At 51.2% G+C, this 18,575-nt stretch overlaps 4 protein-coding genes across 8 annotated transcripts; 3 read left to right on the forward strand and 1 right to left on the reverse strand.

The window, feature by feature from the left end:
- The first annotated feature begins 49 nt into the window (after positions 1 to 49).
- On the forward strand, positions 50 to 4,527 carry RPS18 (ribosomal protein S18). Its single transcript, XM_011986458.1, has 6 exons — positions 50 to 150; positions 656 to 754; positions 3,816 to 3,902; positions 3,984 to 4,085; positions 4,195 to 4,286; positions 4,411 to 4,527. Exons 1-6 carry the CDS (start codon positions 148 to 150, stop codon positions 4,484 to 4,486), a joined length of 459 nt encoding a protein of 152 aa, XP_011841848.1. The 5' UTR covers positions 50 to 147; the 3' UTR covers positions 4,487 to 4,527.
- Positions 4,528 to 5,111: 584 nt separating this feature from the next.
- On the forward strand, positions 5,112 to 12,017 carry B3GALT4 (UDP-Gal:betaGlcNAc beta 1,3-galactosyltransferase, polypeptide 4). The gene is made up of 2 exons (XM_011986457.1): positions 5,112 to 7,023; positions 11,540 to 12,017. The coding sequence occupies exon 1, from the start codon at positions 5,428 to 5,430 to the stop codon at positions 6,577 to 6,579; it is 1,152 nt and encodes a 383-aa protein (XP_011841847.1). The 5' UTR covers positions 5,112 to 5,427; the 3' UTR covers positions 6,580 to 7,023; positions 11,540 to 12,017.
- WDR46 (WD repeat domain 46) lies at positions 7,132 to 16,730 on the reverse strand. 2 transcript variants are annotated; one of them, XM_011986456.1, is made up of 15 exons: positions 16,305 to 16,730; positions 15,998 to 16,045; positions 15,814 to 15,894; positions 15,558 to 15,670; positions 15,348 to 15,435; positions 15,155 to 15,216; positions 14,791 to 14,895; positions 14,532 to 14,682; positions 14,266 to 14,401; positions 13,968 to 14,067; positions 8,558 to 8,871; positions 8,313 to 8,407; positions 7,804 to 7,899; positions 7,533 to 7,646; positions 7,132 to 7,412 (listed from the first exon to the last, which is right to left on the reverse strand). In XM_011986456.1, exons 1-15 carry the CDS (start codon positions 16,371 to 16,373, stop codon positions 7,299 to 7,301), a joined length of 1,686 nt encoding a protein of 561 aa, XP_011841846.1. In that variant the 5' UTR covers positions 16,374 to 16,730; the 3' UTR covers positions 7,132 to 7,298. The 2 variants fall into 2 exon arrangements, with proteins under 2 accessions (XP_011841846.1, XP_011841845.1); XM_011986455.1 differs by having other exon boundaries at positions 15,998 to 16,207.
- PFDN6 (prefoldin subunit 6) lies at positions 16,505 to 18,554 on the forward strand. Of its 4 annotated transcripts, none has more exons than XM_011986452.1 (5): positions 16,505 to 16,823; positions 16,950 to 17,100; positions 17,328 to 17,398; positions 17,480 to 17,604; positions 17,852 to 18,554. In XM_011986452.1, exons 2-5 carry the CDS (start codon positions 17,037 to 17,039, stop codon positions 17,979 to 17,981), a joined length of 390 nt encoding a protein of 129 aa, XP_011841842.1. In that variant the 5' UTR covers positions 16,505 to 16,823; positions 16,950 to 17,036; the 3' UTR covers positions 17,982 to 18,554. The 4 variants fall into 4 exon arrangements, with proteins under 4 accessions (XP_011841842.1, XP_011841844.1, XP_011841843.1 ...); XM_011986454.1 differs by having other exon boundaries at positions 16,800 to 16,831; XM_011986453.1 differs by having other exon boundaries at positions 16,800 to 16,831; positions 16,955 to 17,100.
- Positions 18,555 to 18,575: the final 21 nt, after the last annotated feature.

An 18,575-nucleotide genomic window follows, 5' to 3' on the forward strand; every position in this document is an offset into this window, starting at 1 on the left:
GTCCAGCTAGGTCAGGCTGAAACAGTTTCCGGAAGCACTTCTCCTAGATCGCTCCGCCTCTTCCTCCTGAAAGCTATATAATGATACCGCGTCACTTCCGCTCTCTCTTCCACAGGAGGCCTACACGCCGCCACTTGTGCTGCCGCCATGGTAAGCCTGGAATCCGTGCCGTGATCCAGCGACATCGCAACTCGGGCAAGGAAAGCCAGCTGTTGGGGTTCTGGAAACGCCCTGTCCTGAGGGCCTGAGACTTTCCGTATGAAGCCTTGGATCGCGCCCCTGGAAAGGGACACCAAAGATTTCCAGTTCCGGAGAGCGGGCCCGAGGAAGGGTCACTGCTCTGGCGCACGGAAGCTGCCTAAGGCTTGGGCGTATATGGGGAACTCTGGCTTCCGCCACGCACTTTTGGGAATGGGCAGGAGACCTGCCTCCTCTCTCCAAAGGTTGCATTTTCCCAAGCTTGAACGCTTCATGTACCTACTCTGCAGGACTGAGGAGTTTGCTGTGTGGTGTGAAAACCTTAGGGGTGGGGATCGGGTGCCTTTGCCACTTGTGTGACAGGCTTAACCGTTTTGTATGAAGTTCGTTTGCCTTATCAACCGTACTGTTTGATAGTTTACTGTGTCTAATTTCTCCCCCGTACTTTTTAAACCAGTCTCTAGTGATCCCTGAAAAGTTCCAGCATATTTTGCGAGTACTCAACACCAATATCGATGGGCGGCGGAAAATAGCCTTTGCCATCACTGCCATTAAGGTAAGTAAAGTAGGGTAAGGAATAGGGAATGTAAATGAGAATTGGGTTGTGAAGACATGAGCAAAAATGAAGCAAGGTTGGGGAGACTTGAGTCTCATCCAGGGCACCTTGACTGCTGGATTAAGAAAAGAAAGTGGTTTAGGGAGAGACTAACCCCTTTAGCACTTACCACATTTACCACAGAAAATAAGTGATTAAAGCCAAGAGAGTGGTCTAAGGTCAAGCCAAAACATTTCACCCGGGGGAGTGGGAAGGAGGTATAGTTGCTCACCCGAATTCGCTAAGATTTTCCTGAACCGTGAGATCCTTCTAGATTCGGTTTCTTTACCCACCCCGCCATCATAACAGCAACCCTTCCTGTGAAATTTATATTCCCTCAGAATTGGAGGATTATTGGGCATCTTGAGGGATGAGTAAAAATGCCAACAGATAAAAAGTGTGAAGAAACTTGTAGATGGAGGGTGGAAGAAGTATGAGCAGGACATTTACTCATATGTCAGAGTTGACACTCCTGTTAAAGTGTGAAGGAGTACATCTCTCTCTTCGGCTTTTAAGAATCAAATCAGTGAATGCAAGAATAATTATTTCACTTGGGTATTTCTCTCCACAAACCTAATAAACTCCTGGCTTTCTAGATACACACGTTCTTTTTTTTTTTTTCTTAAGTCAGAATTTGTAGTTAGTTGTGGAAATAGCCTACCAGTATGTGTCCACTTCATGGGTGCAGGGCTAGGCCTGTCTTACAGTTCTTGGCTTCTGTTGCATGGTAGATACTTAGGCGACGTTAGCGAATGGATAGTAGTAGGGATACTGTTGGCTGGTTTAAGGAATGTGTAGAGGAAAATTCCTTCTGTTGGGTGCTCTGTGAAACTAATAAGGAAGGCAGTGTGAAATACTGTACTTAGATACTTGCTGTGAGGCTTAAGTAGAGGTGCACCATTCAGAAGTGTAATAGAGAATAACCTTCATGGATGAAAGTTATTCTAACTAAGATTAGAAATCTCATTTTATCTATCTGTCTTCCCACTCTCATTTTGAAGTAAATATTCATTTGTAAACATATAATTAAATTTGAGGCTGAGTGCAGTGGCTCACTTTCAGAGGCTGAAGTGGGTGGATCCCCTGAGGTCAGGAATTCAAGACCAGCCTGGCCAACACGGTGAAACCTCGTCATTTAATAAATAAATAAATATATATATTTGAAAGACCCTGCTGTCTTCTGAATAAACCTAATAATTTGACCCTTGGTCACGTTTATTTATTTATTCTGAAACAGAGTCTCGCCCCATCGCCCAGGCTGGAGTGCAGTGGCGTGATCTCATCTCACTGCAACTTCAGCCTCCCAAGTAGCTGAGATTACAGGCACACGCCCAGCTAATTTTTGTATTTTTAGAAGAGAGGGGGTTTCACCATGTTGGTCAGGCTGGTCTTAAACTTCTGACCTCAGGTGATCCACCCACCTTAGCCTCCCAAAGTGCTGGGATTACAGGCTTGAGCCACTGTGCCCAGCCACATTTATTTTTTGAAAGGCTGGAGTGGCGGAATCACCATTCACTGCAGCCTTCACCTCCAGGGCTCAAGTCAATCCTTCTGCCTCAACTTCCCAAGTAGTTGAGGCTATAAGTGTGCACCACCACCATGTCTGGCTAATCTGGATCTTGCTGTGTTGTCCAAGCTGGTCTGGAACTCCTGGGCTCAGTGATCCTCCACCTTCAGCCTCCCAGAGTGCTGGAATTACAGGCATGAGCCACTGTGAAGCCAACCCTTGATCTCTCTCTCTTGCAGAGAGGAACTGCCATTTGTTTTAGTTTCCTGGGGCCTACTATAACAAGTTCATATAAACTAAGAAAATTACTTACGGCGCTGGGGGCACTTAAGAACCTTGCCTCTTCCTATCTTCTGGTGGTTGTCAGTAATCCTTAGTGTTCCTTGGCTTGTAACTGCATTACTCCAATCTGTTGCTGTCATCTCATGGTCCTCTTCATGTCTCTCTTATGATTTGTCATTGGATCTAGAGCCCACCCTAATCAAAGATAACTTCATTTTACCTAATTATTTCTGTGAAGACCTTATTTCCAAATAGGGCCACATTCTGAGGTTCTAGTTGGACAAAATGAGGGGCAGGGCTTACTATTCAGTTCATCCTTCACTCTCCAAATCACTTTGGTTCATGAGTTTAGATAGCATGGGTGCTAGTGCTGGTGTTGATATGATGCTACCAATGTAAGCATTAGGGTTTTTTTATAATCACTTGGGCGGTCAGTTCTGGGCACTGACAAAATTCAGTTTGTGATCTTGGAATACTTTGATTATAGGGATACAGTGATTTGCCTTAGAGATTCTGAGGAACTGACAGCCCAAGTACCTTAATCAAATCCTGTAACTCATAAGACTCTGGTTTACTGCATTAGTTTGGAGAGGCAGGCCCCTTCTTCTCCTAAATGCAAGAATCAGAAGGCACTTAGTGACAAATACATATGCTGAGCAATGAGGAGAAAAAAAAAAGATACTGCCTGCTTTCAAAGGGTTGTCTATAACACTAAATTCTATGTTCATGATTCAGTCCGTGCCCCTGAACAAAGTAACCTTTTTTTTTTTTTTTGGAGATGGGGTCTCTCTCTCTCGCCCAGGTTTGAGTGTGGTGGTGTGATCTCGGCTTGCTGTGACCTCTGCCTCCCAGGTTCAAGCAATTCTGCCACAGCCTCCCAAGTAGCTGGGATTACAGGCGCCCACCACCATGCTCGGCTAATTTTTTTTGTATTTTTAGTAGGGTTTCACCATGTTGGCCAGGCTGGTTTCAAACTCCTGCCCTCAAAGTCATCCACCCACCTGGGCCTCCCAAAGTGCTAGGATTACAGGCGTGAGCCACTGCGTGCGGCCCAAAGTTAACCTTCTATCAAATGGTTTATATCTGGAAAGGTGGGTGAGGAAAGGGTGACCTAGGGGATTGCAAAATAGATTATTGCAGATCCTACCTTTGTAAGCTTTTTGAATAATGAGGCTATAAAGGAATTTAAAAATCAGATTGAACCCTAATTCCGAAAACCCTCACTTCATTCAGGGTGTGGGCCGAAGATATGCTCATGTGGTGTTGAGGAAAGCAGACATTGACCTCACCAAGAGGGCGGGAGAACTCACTGAGGATGAGGTGAGGACAAGGAAGGGGGCTGGGGGTGGGGTCAGCCTCAGAAAGGGGGCCATGTAGATCTGACCTTGTCCTGCCTGCCAGGTGGAACGTGTGATCACCATTATGCAGAATCCACGCCAGTACAAGATCCCAGACTGGTTCTTGAACAGACAGAAGGATGTAAAGGATGGAAAATATAGCCAGGTGTGTACTGAAATGAGGGCAGGATTAGAGGAAGGGTGGAGGGTCCTGATAGAATTGGGCATAGGTGGTCAGGGGATAAAACATCCCTTGCCGCCTCCTCTGAATCCAGGTCCTAGCCAATGGTCTGGACAACAAGCTCCGTGAAGACCTGGAGCGACTGAAGAAGATTCGGGCCCATAGAGGGCTGCGCCACTTCTGGGGGTGAGTGGAGGTCTCATCTCACTGCCTACCTCGACTCACAGCATTCTTCCTACTCGCTCTTCCTTTTCCCCAACCTTTTCTTTGTGCTGTGTATGACCTATGACCCTTCTCTTTTTACCTGCAGCCTTCGTGTCCGAGGCCAGCACACCAAGACCACTGGCCGCCGTGGCCGCACCGTGGGTGTGTCCAAGAAGAAATAAGTCTGTAGGCCTTGTCTGTTAATAAATAGTTTATATATCTATGGCTTCCTGTCCTTTCTGTCCATTCTAATAGGGAATGTTAAAGTGCTGGGTCCCTTTTCCATTTAGAGCTGCCCTACTCAGTTGCCCACACAGTGCTACTGGTTTTAGCAGTGGTGATGCTGCAGACCCCTCAGTCTCCCTATGTGTAGCTAGTGATGTCCCTCTCTGTAAAGAGAAATGTGAGGGGAAAACAATTCCCAGCCTCGAGGGGGTGACCCAGACCAGTTTAGAGACCAGTCCCCTGGGGTTGGTGTGCAGCATGGTTGTGGAGTGGGTAGCTGAGCCTAGACAGCTGCAGTTCAGGTGAGTTTGCAGGTCTTAGTCACTCTGGGTTTTTTTTGTTTTGTTTTTAAAAAAGGGGTCATCTAGTTATAAGAGAAAATCTTTGGGGCTGTGACCAAAGCAACAAAGGCAAAAACACAGACGTTGGTTATGTAGGGTGTGGTCCCCCTGGTGGAATACGTGGGTGGGTTGGGATGGGGAGTGGCTGGACAGACCGGTCTCGCTCCGTTTGGTGTCACTCCACCCGCCCGGGTTTCCGCGCCCTGCCGCGCTGCTCCGACGCCGCTTCCGGCGGGGATGGGAGCGCGCAGCGCGGAAGCGGGTGGCAGGCCGGCCGCCGGGGCGAGGCGGGGGAGGGGCCGTGAGTGCCGCAGTCGGCCAGCCATGGAGCGGAGCTTGCTGCCGGCGAGGCCGCGACAACAAGGTAGCCACCCCCGCAGCATGCCTCGACCGCGGTCCGCACCGCCTTCCACCGACCCCCAGGGTGCGCTGGTCCCGGTCGCGCGCTCCGCCCTCCGCATCCCAGGTGTGGTCGGTTAAATCCCCGCCTTGACCCAGGCCCGGGGAGCTAGTCTCCGCCCTTGGCTCTCCGGATTACCCTTGGAGTGCGCCGCACCATGCCGCTCAGGCTCTTCCGGCGTCTGCTCCTCACCGCTCTGCTGCTGGTGATCGTCTGGACCCTCTTCGGGCCTTCGGGGTTGGGGGAGGAGCTGCTGAGCCTCTCACTAGCCTCCCTGCTACCAGCCCCCGCCTCACCGGGGCCGCCCCTGGCCCTGCCCCGCCTCTTGATCCCCAACCAGGAAGCTTGCGGTGGTCCCGGGGCTCCTCCCTTCCTGCTCATCCTGGTGTGCACGGCTCCGGAAAACCTGAACCAGAGAAACGCCATTCGGGCCTCGTGGGGCGGGCTGCGCGAGGCCCGGGGACTCAGGGTACAGACGCTATTCCTGCTGGGAGAGCCGAACGCACAGCACCCCGTGTGGGGCTCCCAGGGGAACGACCTGGCCTCGGAGTCAGCAGCCCAGGGGGATATCTTGCAGGCCGCCTTCCAGGACTCCTACCGCAACCTCACCCTCAAGACCCTCAGTGGGCTGAACTGGGCTGAGAAACACTGCCCCATGGCCCGATACGTCCTCAAGACGGACGATGATGTGTACGTCAACGTCCCCGAACTGGTATCAGAGCTGGTCTTGCGAGGGGGCCGTTGGGAGCAATGGGAGAGAAGCACGGAACCCCAGAGAGAGGCTGAGGTTGGAAATGAACAGCAGGAAGGAGGCCAGGCCTTGCACAGCGAGGAAGTGCCTCTTCTGTACCTGGGCCGGGTGCACTGGCGAGTAAACCCCTCTCGGACACCAGGGGGCAGGCACCGTGTATCAGAGGAGCAGTGGCCTCACACCTGGGGCCCCTTCCCACCCTATGCCTCAGGCACGGGGTATGTGTTGTCAGCGTCTGCTGTGCAGCTTATTCTCAAGGTAGCTAGCCGGGCACCCCCTCTCCCGTTAGAGGATGTCTTTGTGGGGGTAAGTGCCCGAAGAGGAGGCCTTGCCCCAACACAGTGTGTCAAGCTGGCTGGTGCCACCCACTACCCACTAGACCGGTGCTGCTATGGGAAATTCCTGCTGACGTCCCACAGGCTGGACCCCTGGAAGATGCAGGAAGCCTGGAAGCTGGTGGGTGGCTCTGACGGGGAAAGGACTGCGCCCTTTTGCTCCTGGTTCCAGGGAGTCCTGGGCATCCTGCGGTGTCGAGCAATAGCCTGGCTTCACAGCTGAGAGTGCCTGGGGCCACAGGAAAGGCAGGAACAGGACCTTCTCTCTCCCAGGCCCAACGCAGGGGCCCTCACTGGCTGGAGCTGATCTGTTTCCTCATACCAGATCCTCAGTCTCACTAAAGACAGGGATATGGGAGACACCCAGGGGCCTGGCCCGCCAGCCTGAAAGATGGTCATCAGGAAGAGAAAAAGAAAAAAATGCTGCAGCTGTTCTCTCAAGCTAGGGCAGAAGAGGGCTGTCAAGCTCCTCAATAAACTTCTCTCCACCTCTTCGAGTGCAGTGTGGTCTTCACCAGGACCCCCAGAACACCACAAACCTGGAGACCCCAGAGGCTGCCAGACCCTGCTTCATGGGAAGGACATCTCCAGGGACATGGGAGAGAGGACAGCCTCTCTGAGGAGGAAGGCCCCTAAAAGGCAAAGCTAAGGCCACAGCAGCCACAAGGTATGGGGGTGGGGGTAGAGGCAGGACACTGACTCCTCTGATCCTAGAATGGCCTCATGCTGGGCAAGGGGGAGGGGAACAGGTCCACAAGATGATCCAGACACATGATCCAAAAAATCGCTTTCCTCTTTAATACCAACCCACCCCAGGAGCCAGCTGTCCACCCCCAGTTGGGGAAAGGACCACAGTGCCCCACCTCCTTGTTCCAGGGAACACTCTTTTCCCTACAGGTGATCTTGGGGAGAGACTGTTCCCAGGCAACCCTGGAGTCTGGCTCAGCACACAAATCTGTCCAGGGCAGATGGCCGGGCCCCCGTGGACTTGGCCTTCGCTTCCTTCTGCTGCTGCTGCTGCTGCTGCTGCTGCTGAAGGCTCTGCCGGACCTTGTCCTGGGGACCGGAGAGGGGGAGGACACAGGGACAGTGAGAAGTGGCAGGCTGACAAGGGCAGAGACACAAGCAGGAGGGTGCAGCCTGTGGAAGGCCCGGCCCATCCCAATACTCATCTACCCTGTGTTCCTCATCCATGACCTTCCTCTTCCTCTTCACCAGGCTTGCTGTGGAGCTGCGGCCCTTCTGCTTTGGCTTTGGCTGGAAGGGAGCCTTAGCCTCCGGGTCGTAGCCCTGAGGGAGGGGACAGGAGTCAAATCTGTTACAGCCTCGGTCGGAGTTAGGGAACTGGCAGCACCCACCTGCTGGCCACACTTCTGGGGACAAGCCATGGTGGGGAGAGGATGTGGGGGAGAAGACAGGCCTGGGCATTCAGGGGCCTGCTCCATACCAGCCTCTCTATCCGCTCCTTCTTTCCCTGCTCCAGAGAGATGACATCCACCTCGGCCAGGGCTCGTGGGTCAAGACAAATAAGCTCTGCAGGTACCTGAGGGTTTCACAGAGGGATAGGACTCAGCAAGGAGCCACAGGAGGGTAGCACCAAAAAGGGAAGCCAGGAAGGCTGCTGAACCCCTCTACCCAGGACCCCCAGCATGAGACCTCAGGATAGCTTTCTCTACCTCCAACCCAAAACCACATGCATACCTTCCCCAGCAGCAGGGGCCTCACAACCATGCTGCACACCAACCAGCGGGGGAACCTCACCTTCTCCAACAGGGGCAATCTCACCCTCTCCGCCAGGGGGAACCCTGACCTCTCCAGCAGGGGGGAACCTCACCCTCTCCAGCAGGGGGAACCTGACCTTCTCCAGGAAGGGGGAACCTCACCCTCTCCAGGAGGGGGGAGCCTGACCCTCTCCAGCAGAGGGGAACCTCACCCTCTCCAGCAGGGGAGCCTCACCTTCTCTAGCAGGGCCTTCACCTCCCACTCCTGGCGTTGCTTCCGGCTTCTGTAAGGATTACTCTCCAGGCCATCAAAGTTGGGCTCACCGGCCCCTGAAGGGAGGGAGGGAGGAGCATGGAGCCGTAAGGAAAGACCTAAGTCCAACAGCTCCAGCCCAACCCATCCCCCAGCTCCTGGATGTCTCAGGCCCAAACTTCCACCCAGAGTTCATTCACTTCAAGCCCCATCCCTGGCCCACTCACCAGGGACCAGCATGCTGGTGATGCCCCCACTGTGCCCCACCCCTAGCACATCTTCAAAGGGGCAGAACTGAAGACCATGCACAGGGCCTGAGAGCCGGTGGGTGAGGTAGGGCTGTTCAAGGGAGGGTGGGCTGGCCTTGCCCTGCCCTGCCCAGATGTTGACAACGTCACCCATTCCCGCCACCAGCAGTCCCCTCTGGGAGAAGGCCAGGTGCCCTGCTCCATGGGGCAGGGTCCGAGTGCTCAGAGGCTGGTAGGTCCCTCTCAAGTCAAAGATCTTCAGCTGGTGGTCTAGGCCAGAGGTGGCCATGTACCTGGTGAGAAAAGAGGCATCAATTAATCTGTCAGTAAATGGGTTTACCAAGCAAGCTGTGGCCAAGTCCAGGCATCAAGTCTGGCTGGGGAGAAAAAGATTAATAGCAATAACCACTACCATCACCCTGAACACTCCACAGGCATCCTCTTGGTTAAGCTGCACACAACTCTTACGATTTTTATTTCCCTTTAAGAGGTGAGGAAACAAGCTCAGAGAAAGGAAAGCTAGGTCAGTGGATGGTCAGGCCTATCTCTTTAGCATCTGCCTCTCCTCTGCTAACACCACACAGCCCTCTCAAGACACGGGAGTCAAAAGGAGCACCCACACGACAGGCTGCACCTAAAGGTGATGTCACCCTGTACACACATGCAGCACACAGCCCAGCAAGGGGAAAGAGCATCGGCAGTGGTCAGAAAGGCTTCATGGGAAAGGTGGGATTTGACCCATTCTAGGTAATTCTCAAAAAAGTACAGGAAAGAGATACACAGCAGGTTCAAATGCATTAACACCAGAGTGTGGAGACTGAGAGGGAAGCAGAGGTTATGTTAGCAGGATTGGTGGGAAACATGGTCAGGAAAATCAGGAGCGGAAAATTTGTGGGGTTTCTTTAAAGTCAGACCGAGGACCCACAGCTCACAATCCCAACGTTGCTCTCTGTCAATAACAAACACAAACTGAAGGCTCCAAGGACTTGAGAAGACCTACTCAGAAAGTGGTGAAGTATCCCTTGGCCTGCCCCTCTGTGTGCTTTCCCTGGAAGGAGGGAGGGAAGGTTGGGACCAAATCCTCTCCAGGAATCATGTACTGCATAAGTTGTTTACTTTCAGAAGTTGGAATTTTCTTTTTTTGAGACAGGGTCTCACTCTGTTGCCCAAGCTGGAGTGCAGTGGCATGACCTTGGCTCACCGCAGCCTCTGCCTCCCTGGTTCAAGTGATTCTCGTGCCTCAGCCTCCCAAGTAGCTGAGATTACAGGCATGCGCCACCATGGCTAATTTTTGCGTTTTTAGTAGAGTCGGGGTTTCGCCATGTTGGCCATGCTGGTCTTGAACTCCTGGCCTCAAATGACCTCAAATGACCTCCTCTGCCTCCCAAAGTGCTGAGATTACAGGTGAGGTTGGAGTTTCTATGTTCAAGTTATTCCTTAAAGAGGGAAGCTGAAGGGGAACCAGCCAGGTAGGGGATGTATGTTTGCCAAGAGGCCAAGGACTCTCTTTTGCCTTGGCTGTGAACCCAGAAGAAGGGAACTGAAGAGTTTTTATGAGCAGAGACTTGCACAGTGATGGAGCCCAAGGGAGGCCCAACTGGATACTTCCGACAAGATAATCAGGGCCCTGACTTTACCACAGAGAAAGGCCATCAGTGCAAACCAGGAATTACCGAGCGCTCCTGGAACACAGGGTCACATCCTTTGGTGAACTAACAACTCAAGGATGCATGCTGGCTCTTCTCCCCTCCATATACCCATCTATGGGATCCCCTGGGTTCCCATAGAGTGCCAGATGGGAGTCTGGGCCATACTACTGTACTACTAAACTTGCAAGCAGCAGTTCGGCTCTGAGAAGTCAACCCAATCCAATCCTAATGCAGGCTACCAGAACACCTCTTATGAAAGATGGTCGGCTTCATCGCTGGAGTCCCCGTGGCCTATCTGACAAGCTCCTGAGGACCAGAGAAAAGCAGGGATGGGCTGAAGATCACAAGGACCAGAGCTGTTCAGCATCAAGGTGTTGATTAAACTTCAGGCCTCAGCTAACTAGTGATTAAGCGCTAAGCAGAGGAGTGGCTGACCCAGGTAGCCCATGGAAGGCAAGCTACAGCTTTGGCCCAGTGGCCCAGAAAGGGCAGAAACCCTTGGGCAGGCCTTCCGACTCTCCTAGAGCCAGGCTGGTATAGATATGGAGTAAAAAGGGCAGAACCAAATCACTTGTTCACAAAGATACAATCACAGAGGCCAGGAGCAGTGGCTCAGGCCTATAATCCCAGCACTTTGGGAGACCAGATGGGCGGATCACAAGGTCAGGAGTTCGAGACCAGCCTGGCCAACATAGTGAAATTCCATCTCTATTAAAAATACAAAAATTAGCTGCGCGCAGTGGCACACACCTGTAGTCCCAGCTACTCAGAGGCTGAGGCAGAAGAATCACTTGAGCCTAGGAGGCGAAGGTTGCAGTGAACCGAGATCGTGCCCCTGCACTCCAGCCTGGGTGACAGATCAAGACTCCATCTCGAAAAATAATAATAAATAAATAAATGCATCACCTGGCCAGTCATTCTCAAAAACCATAGCCATGGCCGGGTACAGTGGCTCATGCCTGTAATCCCAGCACTTTGGGAGGCTGAAGCAGGTGGATCACAATGTCAGGAGTTCAAGACCAGCCTGGCCAAGATGGTGAAACCCCGTCTCTACTAAAAATTTAAAAATTAACCGGGCGTGGTGGCGGGTGCATGTAATCCCAGCTACTCAGGAGGCTGAGGCAGGACAATCACTTGAACCCCCGGGGACAGAGGATGCAGTGAGATTGTGCCACTGCACTCCAGCCTGGGTGACAGAGTGAGACTCTGTCTCAAAAAAAAAAAAAAAACCATAGCCACAAGTTTTTATACCCAAAGGGTAACTGGAGCACCACACCAAGGCAGGCTCAATGATTCATCCTTTTATCTCCAGAACTTCAGCACAGAGCCCCGCCCACAGCAGATGCCCAGTGAATACCTGACGAAAGGAATCAGAGAAAAATACAAATCAGAGAGAACAGCTGTGGAAAATGCAGATACTCTCTCAGGAACAGCAGAAATCCAAAGCAGACACCGCCTCTACCCTCACATCAGCCAGACCTGGAGAGAACGATCATCTTGAATGACAATGATGAATACAGCGCTCCCTATTTGCTAAGCACTGTGCTAAACTATATGCCTTAACTCATCTTAATGTCTACAACAGCTTTTATAAGGGCTTTAAACTAGGGCTTGGTAAACTACTGCCCATGGGCCAAACCTGGCCCATCATCTAGTTCTGTATAGCCCACAAGCCAAGAATGGTTTTTACATTTTTAAGTGGTTGAAAAAAAATCAAAAGAATATTTTGAGACTGTGAAAACTGTATGAAATTCAAATTCCAATATCCACAAATAAAGTTTTATTGGAACATGGTCACTCACTATTTATTTACACCGTGGCTGCTTTTGCTCTACAACACACAGCCTAGTGGTCATGACAGAGACTACGGCATCCTGATTTGCACTCCTGCTTTGTACGCTACAAGTCACAGTGACACAATCATAAGTGCTTCACAGCATTTTGAGCACCTCACATATCACCTATCATTACCTGTGTGAAAAGATGTTTTCAAAGATGAAATACATGAAATCTCTACAGATCAGCATGAACATGAGTATCTACAGTCAAGTTTGATCATTTGGAACACTAACTTTGTACATGAACTAGGCAAAATGTTATCCTCAAAAAGAGAAATTCAGTTCTTCCCATTAGTAGATCTGTATCCCACAAATATCATATTTATTATTATTTTTTAAGACAGGGTCTCCCTCTGTTGCCGATGGAAGAGTACAGTGGGATGATCACAGCTCACTGCAGCCTTAACCTCCTGTGCTGAGGTGATCCTCCCACCTGAGCCTCCTGAGTAGCTGGGACTACAGGCATGCACCACCACACCCGGCTAATTTTTTATCTTTGTAGAGACAGAGTTTTGCCATGTCACCCAGGCTGGTTTCGAACTTCTGGGCTCAAGAGATCTGCCCACCTCAGCCTACCAAAGTGTTAAGATTACAGGCATGAGCTACTGTGTCCAGCCTCATATTATGTTTAACTTTTTTTTTTTTTTTTTTTTTTGAGACGGAGTTTTGCTCTTGTTGCCCAGGTTGGAGTACAATGGCACAATCTCGGCTCACTGCAACCTCTGCCTCCCAGGTTCAAGCGATTCTTCTGCCTCAGCCTCCCAAGTTGCAGGGATTACAGGCCCCTGTCACAACACCCAGCTAATTTTGTGGATTTTTAGTAGAGACAGGGTTTTGCCATGTTGGCCAGGCTAGTCTCGAACTCCTGACCTCAGGTGATCCACCCGCCTCAGCCTCCAAAGTGCTGGGATTACAGGCGTGAGCCATTGCACCTGGCCATATTATGTTTAATTTTATAACTTAAAAATGTGTGGGCCGGGTGCAGTGGCTCACAGCTGTAATCCCAGCACTTTGGGAAGCCGAGGCGGGCAGATCACCTGAAGTCAGGAGTTCAAGACCAGCCTGGCCAACATAGTAAAACCCCGTCTTTACAAAAAAATGCAAAAATTAGCTGGTCATAACGGCAGGTGCCTGTAATCCCAACTACTTGGGAGACTGAGGCAGAAGAGTCACTTGAACCCAGGAGGCAGAGGTTGCAGTGAGCTGAGATCACGCCACTGCACTCCAGCCTGGGAGATAGAGCAAGACTACATCTCTCTCAAAAGATTAAAAAAAAAAAAGGTCAGGCACAGTGGCTCACGCCTGTAATCCCAGCACTTTGGGAGGCTGAGGCGGGCAGATCACTTGAGGTCAGGAATTCGAGACCAGCCTGACCAACATGGTGAAACCCTGTCTCTATTAAAGATACAAAAATTAGCCAGGCGTTGTGCTAGGTGTCTGTAGTCCCAGCTCTTTGGGAGGCCAAGGCAGGAGAATCACTTGAACCTAAGAGGCGGAGGTTGCAGTGAGCTGACATTGCGCCATTGCACTCCAGCCTGGGCGTCAGAGTGAGACTCCATCTCAAAAAAAAAAAATTGTGATAATTTGTTTTCTCTTGGTATTTAAATACCTACACAGTACCCTTTGATTTTACTTCTTATCAGCAAATCATAAAATATTTACTATCTGACTCTTTACAGAAAAAGTTTGTGGACCCTTGAACTAGACACTCATATTTCCATTTTTGGGGTGAGAAAACTGTGGCACACAAAGGTTATGCCATATGCCCATACTTACAAGGCCCATCAGTGGTAACATTGTGATTTAAACCTGGGCATCCTGGCTTTAGAGTCTGTGCTCCTAAAGCACACTACCTTCCACAACTTTCTGCCCACCTAACGCCTCATCCCACCAGTAACTTACGTGCCTGTAGAATCTACTGCCACAGCCCGGACCCCACCACGATGACAGAGAATCTTTGCCAGTGGCTCCTTCATAGCTGGACTCCATAAAGACACAGTACCTGGAAGAGAAGAAGAACCAAAGTTGCTAATACAAACCTGACCCTAAGGTTATTAAACCTGGGAAAGATGGGAACTCAAGACCAAGAGATAACAAAAAAGGGAAATAAAAGGGTAACTTTAAGAGACTCATGAAGTATAAATATAGAAGAAACGCAAGTCAGGATGGTCGGAGAGTCAAAACTAAGCCAGGTACTGACCATTGCTGTGTCCGAGATGGATGACAGCATTGTAAGGGTTCTGACTCATGACATCGAGCCGCCCAGCTCGAGCATTCAGAGCTGCCACGATCTTCCCCACTGATACATCCAGGTAGGTCAGAAACCCTGTTTCTGACTGAGAAAGAGAGAGACAGAGAGAATGACCCAGTCCTGATTGCCCTCTGTATTCCCTCTCCTGGGGTCCTAAAGGAGAAGTGGTCATCCCAAGGGCTGCCACCCAGTTCCTGCGCTCCACGGCCACTCACAGCTGTAGCCAGGAGGAAGTGAAAGGGCAGAAACTCAAGCCGTGTCACTCGGTCACACCGGCGGATACAGTGGAGCTCAATGCCCTGATTGTCATAGATGTGGAGCCAGCGGTTCTGGGCAACAGCAAGCAGTGCCTCAGAATGGAGAAACCTGGGGGAGAGGAAGAGTGGTTCAATTGGGAAATGAGGTCACAGGCTATCATTCAATCAAGGATGGACTATCTCACCCCTACTGACCGCTGACAATGAGGCCACTGACCGGATGTCCCGCACTGCCTCCATGACGTTGATCTCGCACATAAGCTTCTTTGTTACCCAATCAAGGGCAGCCACATGACCTCGGCGCCCTCCAAAAGCCAGGTGTCTGTTGGAGGTGAGGGGCAGGCAGGGTGTTAAGGCAGGGGACCACCGACTCAGATGACTTGAGGTCTGCCCCATGCCAGCCCCATCTCCAGGTGGGCAGACACATGTTGCTGCAGGTGCTCACCCGCACACCCAAGCAAATCGAAGGACCCTCCCCTCATCAACAACCCAAACATACACTGCGAATGGCTGAAGTGGGCATGGCTAAAGTGGTTAAGGAAACACATCTTAGTTCAAGAGTCACTAGAATTCAACCTTACCTTCCAGTTCGAGAGTAGTTTAGTCTGTAGGGCCCAAATTGCCTCAGATTCAAGTCAAAGTGCTGGGAAAGAGAAGAGTGAAAAAAAAAAAAAAAAATGAGTACCCTGCAGGAACGCCTTCTTCTAGCCCCCATTCCTCTCTTGTCCTGCACCACCAATCAATCCCTTGGTTCCTTTACCTCCTCAGGCTCACCTTGGCTGCACTTGCAATGTCCACAGCCTCCACAATGTCAGCCTGGCATATCTTTGCTGTGTCTTCCCCATCCTCCCCTTCCAGAAACCTGAAAGCAAGGGTTAGGATAGCAATAAAGTTTCCCAATATGAAGCAAGTGTACCAACATAAAAACGAGAAAAGACAGTCCTATAAGGCAGGGATTGGGGGTCCAGATTAGGGCCCACTCACCCCGGTTCCTCAGCAAGCAGCAGCTCAGAACGAGCAGCTTTGATACTTGTTTCCTCTTCCTCAGCTTCAGCCACCTCAAGTCGGCTTCGAGTTTTGGCTTTAGAACGTGGTAGCTATAACATTGTTGGTGGGGAGGAGTGGCAGAAGAACCATAGGATAAGTGGGGTCACAGGAGAGCTACCTAGCCCAGCCTCCATTCAACTCACCCAGACACTCCCTGCCTCCAACACTTCCCAACTCTCCGGCTGGACCTCACCTTTCGGGATTTGTCAATGCGACAGAACTTCTGGACCACCCCCACAGGGACGGGGGCGGGGCCTGGGAATGGATCTTGGGCCTAGGGGAAAGGAGAACGCAGTTAGTAGACAGCCTTGGATTGACCCCAACCCTTTCAAAGCACAAGGCGGCCTGCCTCGCCACCCATTAGGTTCCACGTTCACCCCGGACAAGCTCCGCTGGGACTCCGGGTTCTTCCACTCTCGGGGTTTCTTCGGGACCTGAGGCTTCTTAGAGATCCGAGACTTCTTTAATATGTGAGCATTTTTTGGCCTCTGAGGACAGAGCTCCCGATTCTTCTTGTTACAAGGAGGCCCTGGAGAAGCTCCGTCTGTGGTCGGAACGGTCTCTTCCTCCCAGTATCGCCGCGGTTTCTACAAGCAGATCAGGAACTCTGATACTCCGCACCCACGCCCCGCCCCCCCGACCCCGCAGCAAAAAACTTCCTTTCCCACCCAGGGAGGCCGATACCTTTCTCTTGGTCTGAAGTTTGTCTTTCTTGGGCGGGACATCCCTGCCCGGCTTGGGGGCTGTCTCCATCTCGCCCACCCGAACGGCGATCCACGTGCAAAACTCCTCTCAGCTGCCCCACAGTCGGCTTGAAAACTCCCGGAAGCCCTCTATCCTTCATCCAATCAGCAGCGTACCAGGTCTGAAGCTCTCTAGGCGCCATCTTGAGTGAGGGCACGCTCTCCTTAGAGGGACGGAAGAGCTCTTGGCACCTTATCGGGAGCGGCAGCTTATGCAAGAGTGACTTACAAAATAAAGGCAGGCCCGGGACCAGGGGCTAAGTAGCGGTGCGGTTTCTTTTTCCGGGTTAGTTTCCCCATCTTGTCTAAAAATATGTGAGTCCAGTCTTTGTAGCAGAACTCCACTCGCTAAACATGTCAGAACTACACTTCCCATCAAGGGTCAGAAAGAAACTTCCGGCGCAGTCTTTTCCCGGCATTCCTCGTTTACTTCCGGGTTTATTACTACTGAAAGCAGAACGTGAATAGGTTAGGATTTCGGTTGAGAGGCTTACGGTCTTGCGTTTCGCCCACCATATCCTGAGGACGGGGTGGAGGTGGCGGTGCCCCTCAGGGCTGCCTCTCAAGAGTGCTATCATTTCCGCAGGCGAGATCAGAAAAGGGAGCTCAGGTACCTTCCAGAGAGTGAGACGCAGCGCCCTTGTCTCGCTCCCCGTAGGCTTTCATCCCCGCCATGGCGGAGCTGATCCAGAAGAAGCTGCAGGGAGAAGTGGAGAAATATCAACAGCTACAGAAGGGTAAGGGAGCAGGGTCGGTATGGCCTCGCCCAATGCACTCACAACCCAAAGCCATTACCGAGATAAGGTTTGTTGCCCCATCTGGGCCCTTGCGTGCAGAGACTTTCCCGCTTCAGTACTCTTCCCTATTCGCTGACCTGCTGCCCCCATCTTTTTCTGCTTCCTCAGATCCATATCCACCTGACTAGGATTGATGTTTCTAATCTTGCCTTTCCTCTTATCCCCAGACTTGAGTAAATCCATGTCGGGGAGGCAGAAACTTGAAGCACAACTAACAGAAAATAATATCGTGAAAGAGGTGAGGGACTGGGATTTGTGGGGCGAGGAGGGACCTGTACTAGCCATGGTTCTGATCACGTATGTCCCATCCCTCCATCAGGAACTGGCCCTGCTGGATGGGTCCAACGTGGTCTTTAAACTTCTGGGTCCGGTGCTAGTCAAACAGGAGCTGGGGGAGGCTCGGGCCACAGTAGGGAAGAGGCTGGACTATATCACAGCTGAAATGTGAGTCTTTATTCCACCACTGTGTGCTGCACCCTGTGATGCAAGTGAACCATTGGAGTAGAGGTGTTGAACCATTGCAGAACAGCTCTCCATAGTGGCCCCTAGTCCTCCAGTTCCTCCAACCCCTTCCTTCCCTTTTAACCCCCCTTCTCAAGTTTTCCACCTATCTCTTTCTTGCGTTTAGCACCCTCCTTAGTAAGTCCTACTGATTTCTCCCTTTCTACTTGTCTCCCTTGTCTCTCTTTAGTAAGCGATATGAATCCCAGCTCCGGGATCTTGAGCGGCAGTCAGAGCAACAGAGGGAGACCCTTGCTCAGCTGCAGCAGGAGTTCCAGCGGGCCCAAGCGGCAAAGGCAGGGGCTCCTGGCAAGGCCTGACCCCTTGGTGGGGGGAGGGGAGGGGAGGGAATGAGGCAGCTCTAGCATCTATACTGTAGCTAATAAAATGTAAAAACACCTGGCTCTGTTTCCTGACCAGGCGCTTCTGTCATATCCCCACAGTCCCTTCCACCTTCACACACACCACCTGTATTACCCCCTCAGGTTCAAACTCTTGCACTTGGAATTTCTTTGTGGCACGATGTTCTTTCTTTCTTGAAAGTGAAATCCTAAATGTCCTCAAATCTACTTCTTGCCTGTATATACAACCCTTAACTTTCCCTCATCTTGGTTGGCATGATTATTTTGGAAGGGCATTTACAACATAGCGTATTACTAGGAATGTCAGTTCAATTGAAAAAGAATTCACAGTTCTCTAACCTGAGGCCCCAGGATGAAATGTGGTTACCCTCTTTGCCAGCAGCCCTGGCATCTCTATTGGTACTTTTCAGCCTCTGTCTTCCTAGAATTTGCTTGAATGTAGCTTAAACTGACTTAAAATCCCAGCACGCAATGGTTTGTAGTGTATAAGTCCTCCCAAGTTTATATGTTGTCCATAAAGTTGTTCTGCCATTTCCTTGTCCTAAAATTGTT

This window comes from Mandrillus leucophaeus, unplaced genomic scaffold (assembly GCF_000951045.1).
Source record: "Mandrillus leucophaeus isolate KB7577 unplaced genomic scaffold, Mleu.le_1.0 Scaffold3, whole genome shotgun sequence".
Classification (NCBI taxonomy): domain Eukaryota; kingdom Metazoa; phylum Chordata; class Mammalia; order Primates; family Cercopithecidae; genus Mandrillus; species Mandrillus leucophaeus.

Bases quoted from the DNA above. Each gene is read 5' to 3' on its own strand.
- RPS18 (XM_011986458.1), top strand. The intron at 3,903-3,983 runs GTGAGGACAAGG...CCTGCCTGCCAG, and splicing joins GAGAACTCACTGAGGATGAG to GTGGAACGTGTGATCACCAT. The intron at 4,086-4,194 runs GTGTGTACTGAA...CTCTGAATCCAG, and splicing joins AGGATGGAAAATATAGCCAG to GTCCTAGCCAATGGTCTGGA.
- B3GALT4 (XM_011986457.1), top strand. From the start codon at position 5,428: ATGCCGCTCAGGCTCTTCCGGCGTCTGCTCCTCACCGCTCTGCTGCTG.
- WDR46 (XM_011986455.1), bottom strand. From the start codon at position 16,373: ATGGAGACAGCCCCCAAGCCGGGCAGGGATGTCCCGCCCAAGAAAGAC. The intron at 15,895-15,997 runs GTGAACGTGGAA...CCTTTCCCCTAG, and splicing joins CCCAGCGGAGCTTGTCCGGG to GCCCAAGATCCATTCCCAGG. The intron at 15,436-15,557 runs GTGAGTGGGCCC...CCTTGCTTTCAG, and splicing joins CTGCTTGCTGAGGAACCGGG to GTTTCTGGAAGGGGAGGATG.
- PFDN6 (XM_011986452.1), top strand. From the start codon at position 17,037: ATGGCGGAGCTGATCCAGAAGAAGCTGCAGGGAGAAGTGGAGAAATAT. The intron at 17,399-17,479 runs GTGAGGGACTGG...TCCCTCCATCAG, and splicing joins AAAATAATATCGTGAAAGAG to GAACTGGCCCTGCTGGATGG. The intron at 17,605-17,851 runs GTGAGTCTTTAT...GTCTCTCTTTAG, and splicing joins GACTATATCACAGCTGAAAT to TAAGCGATATGAATCCCAGC.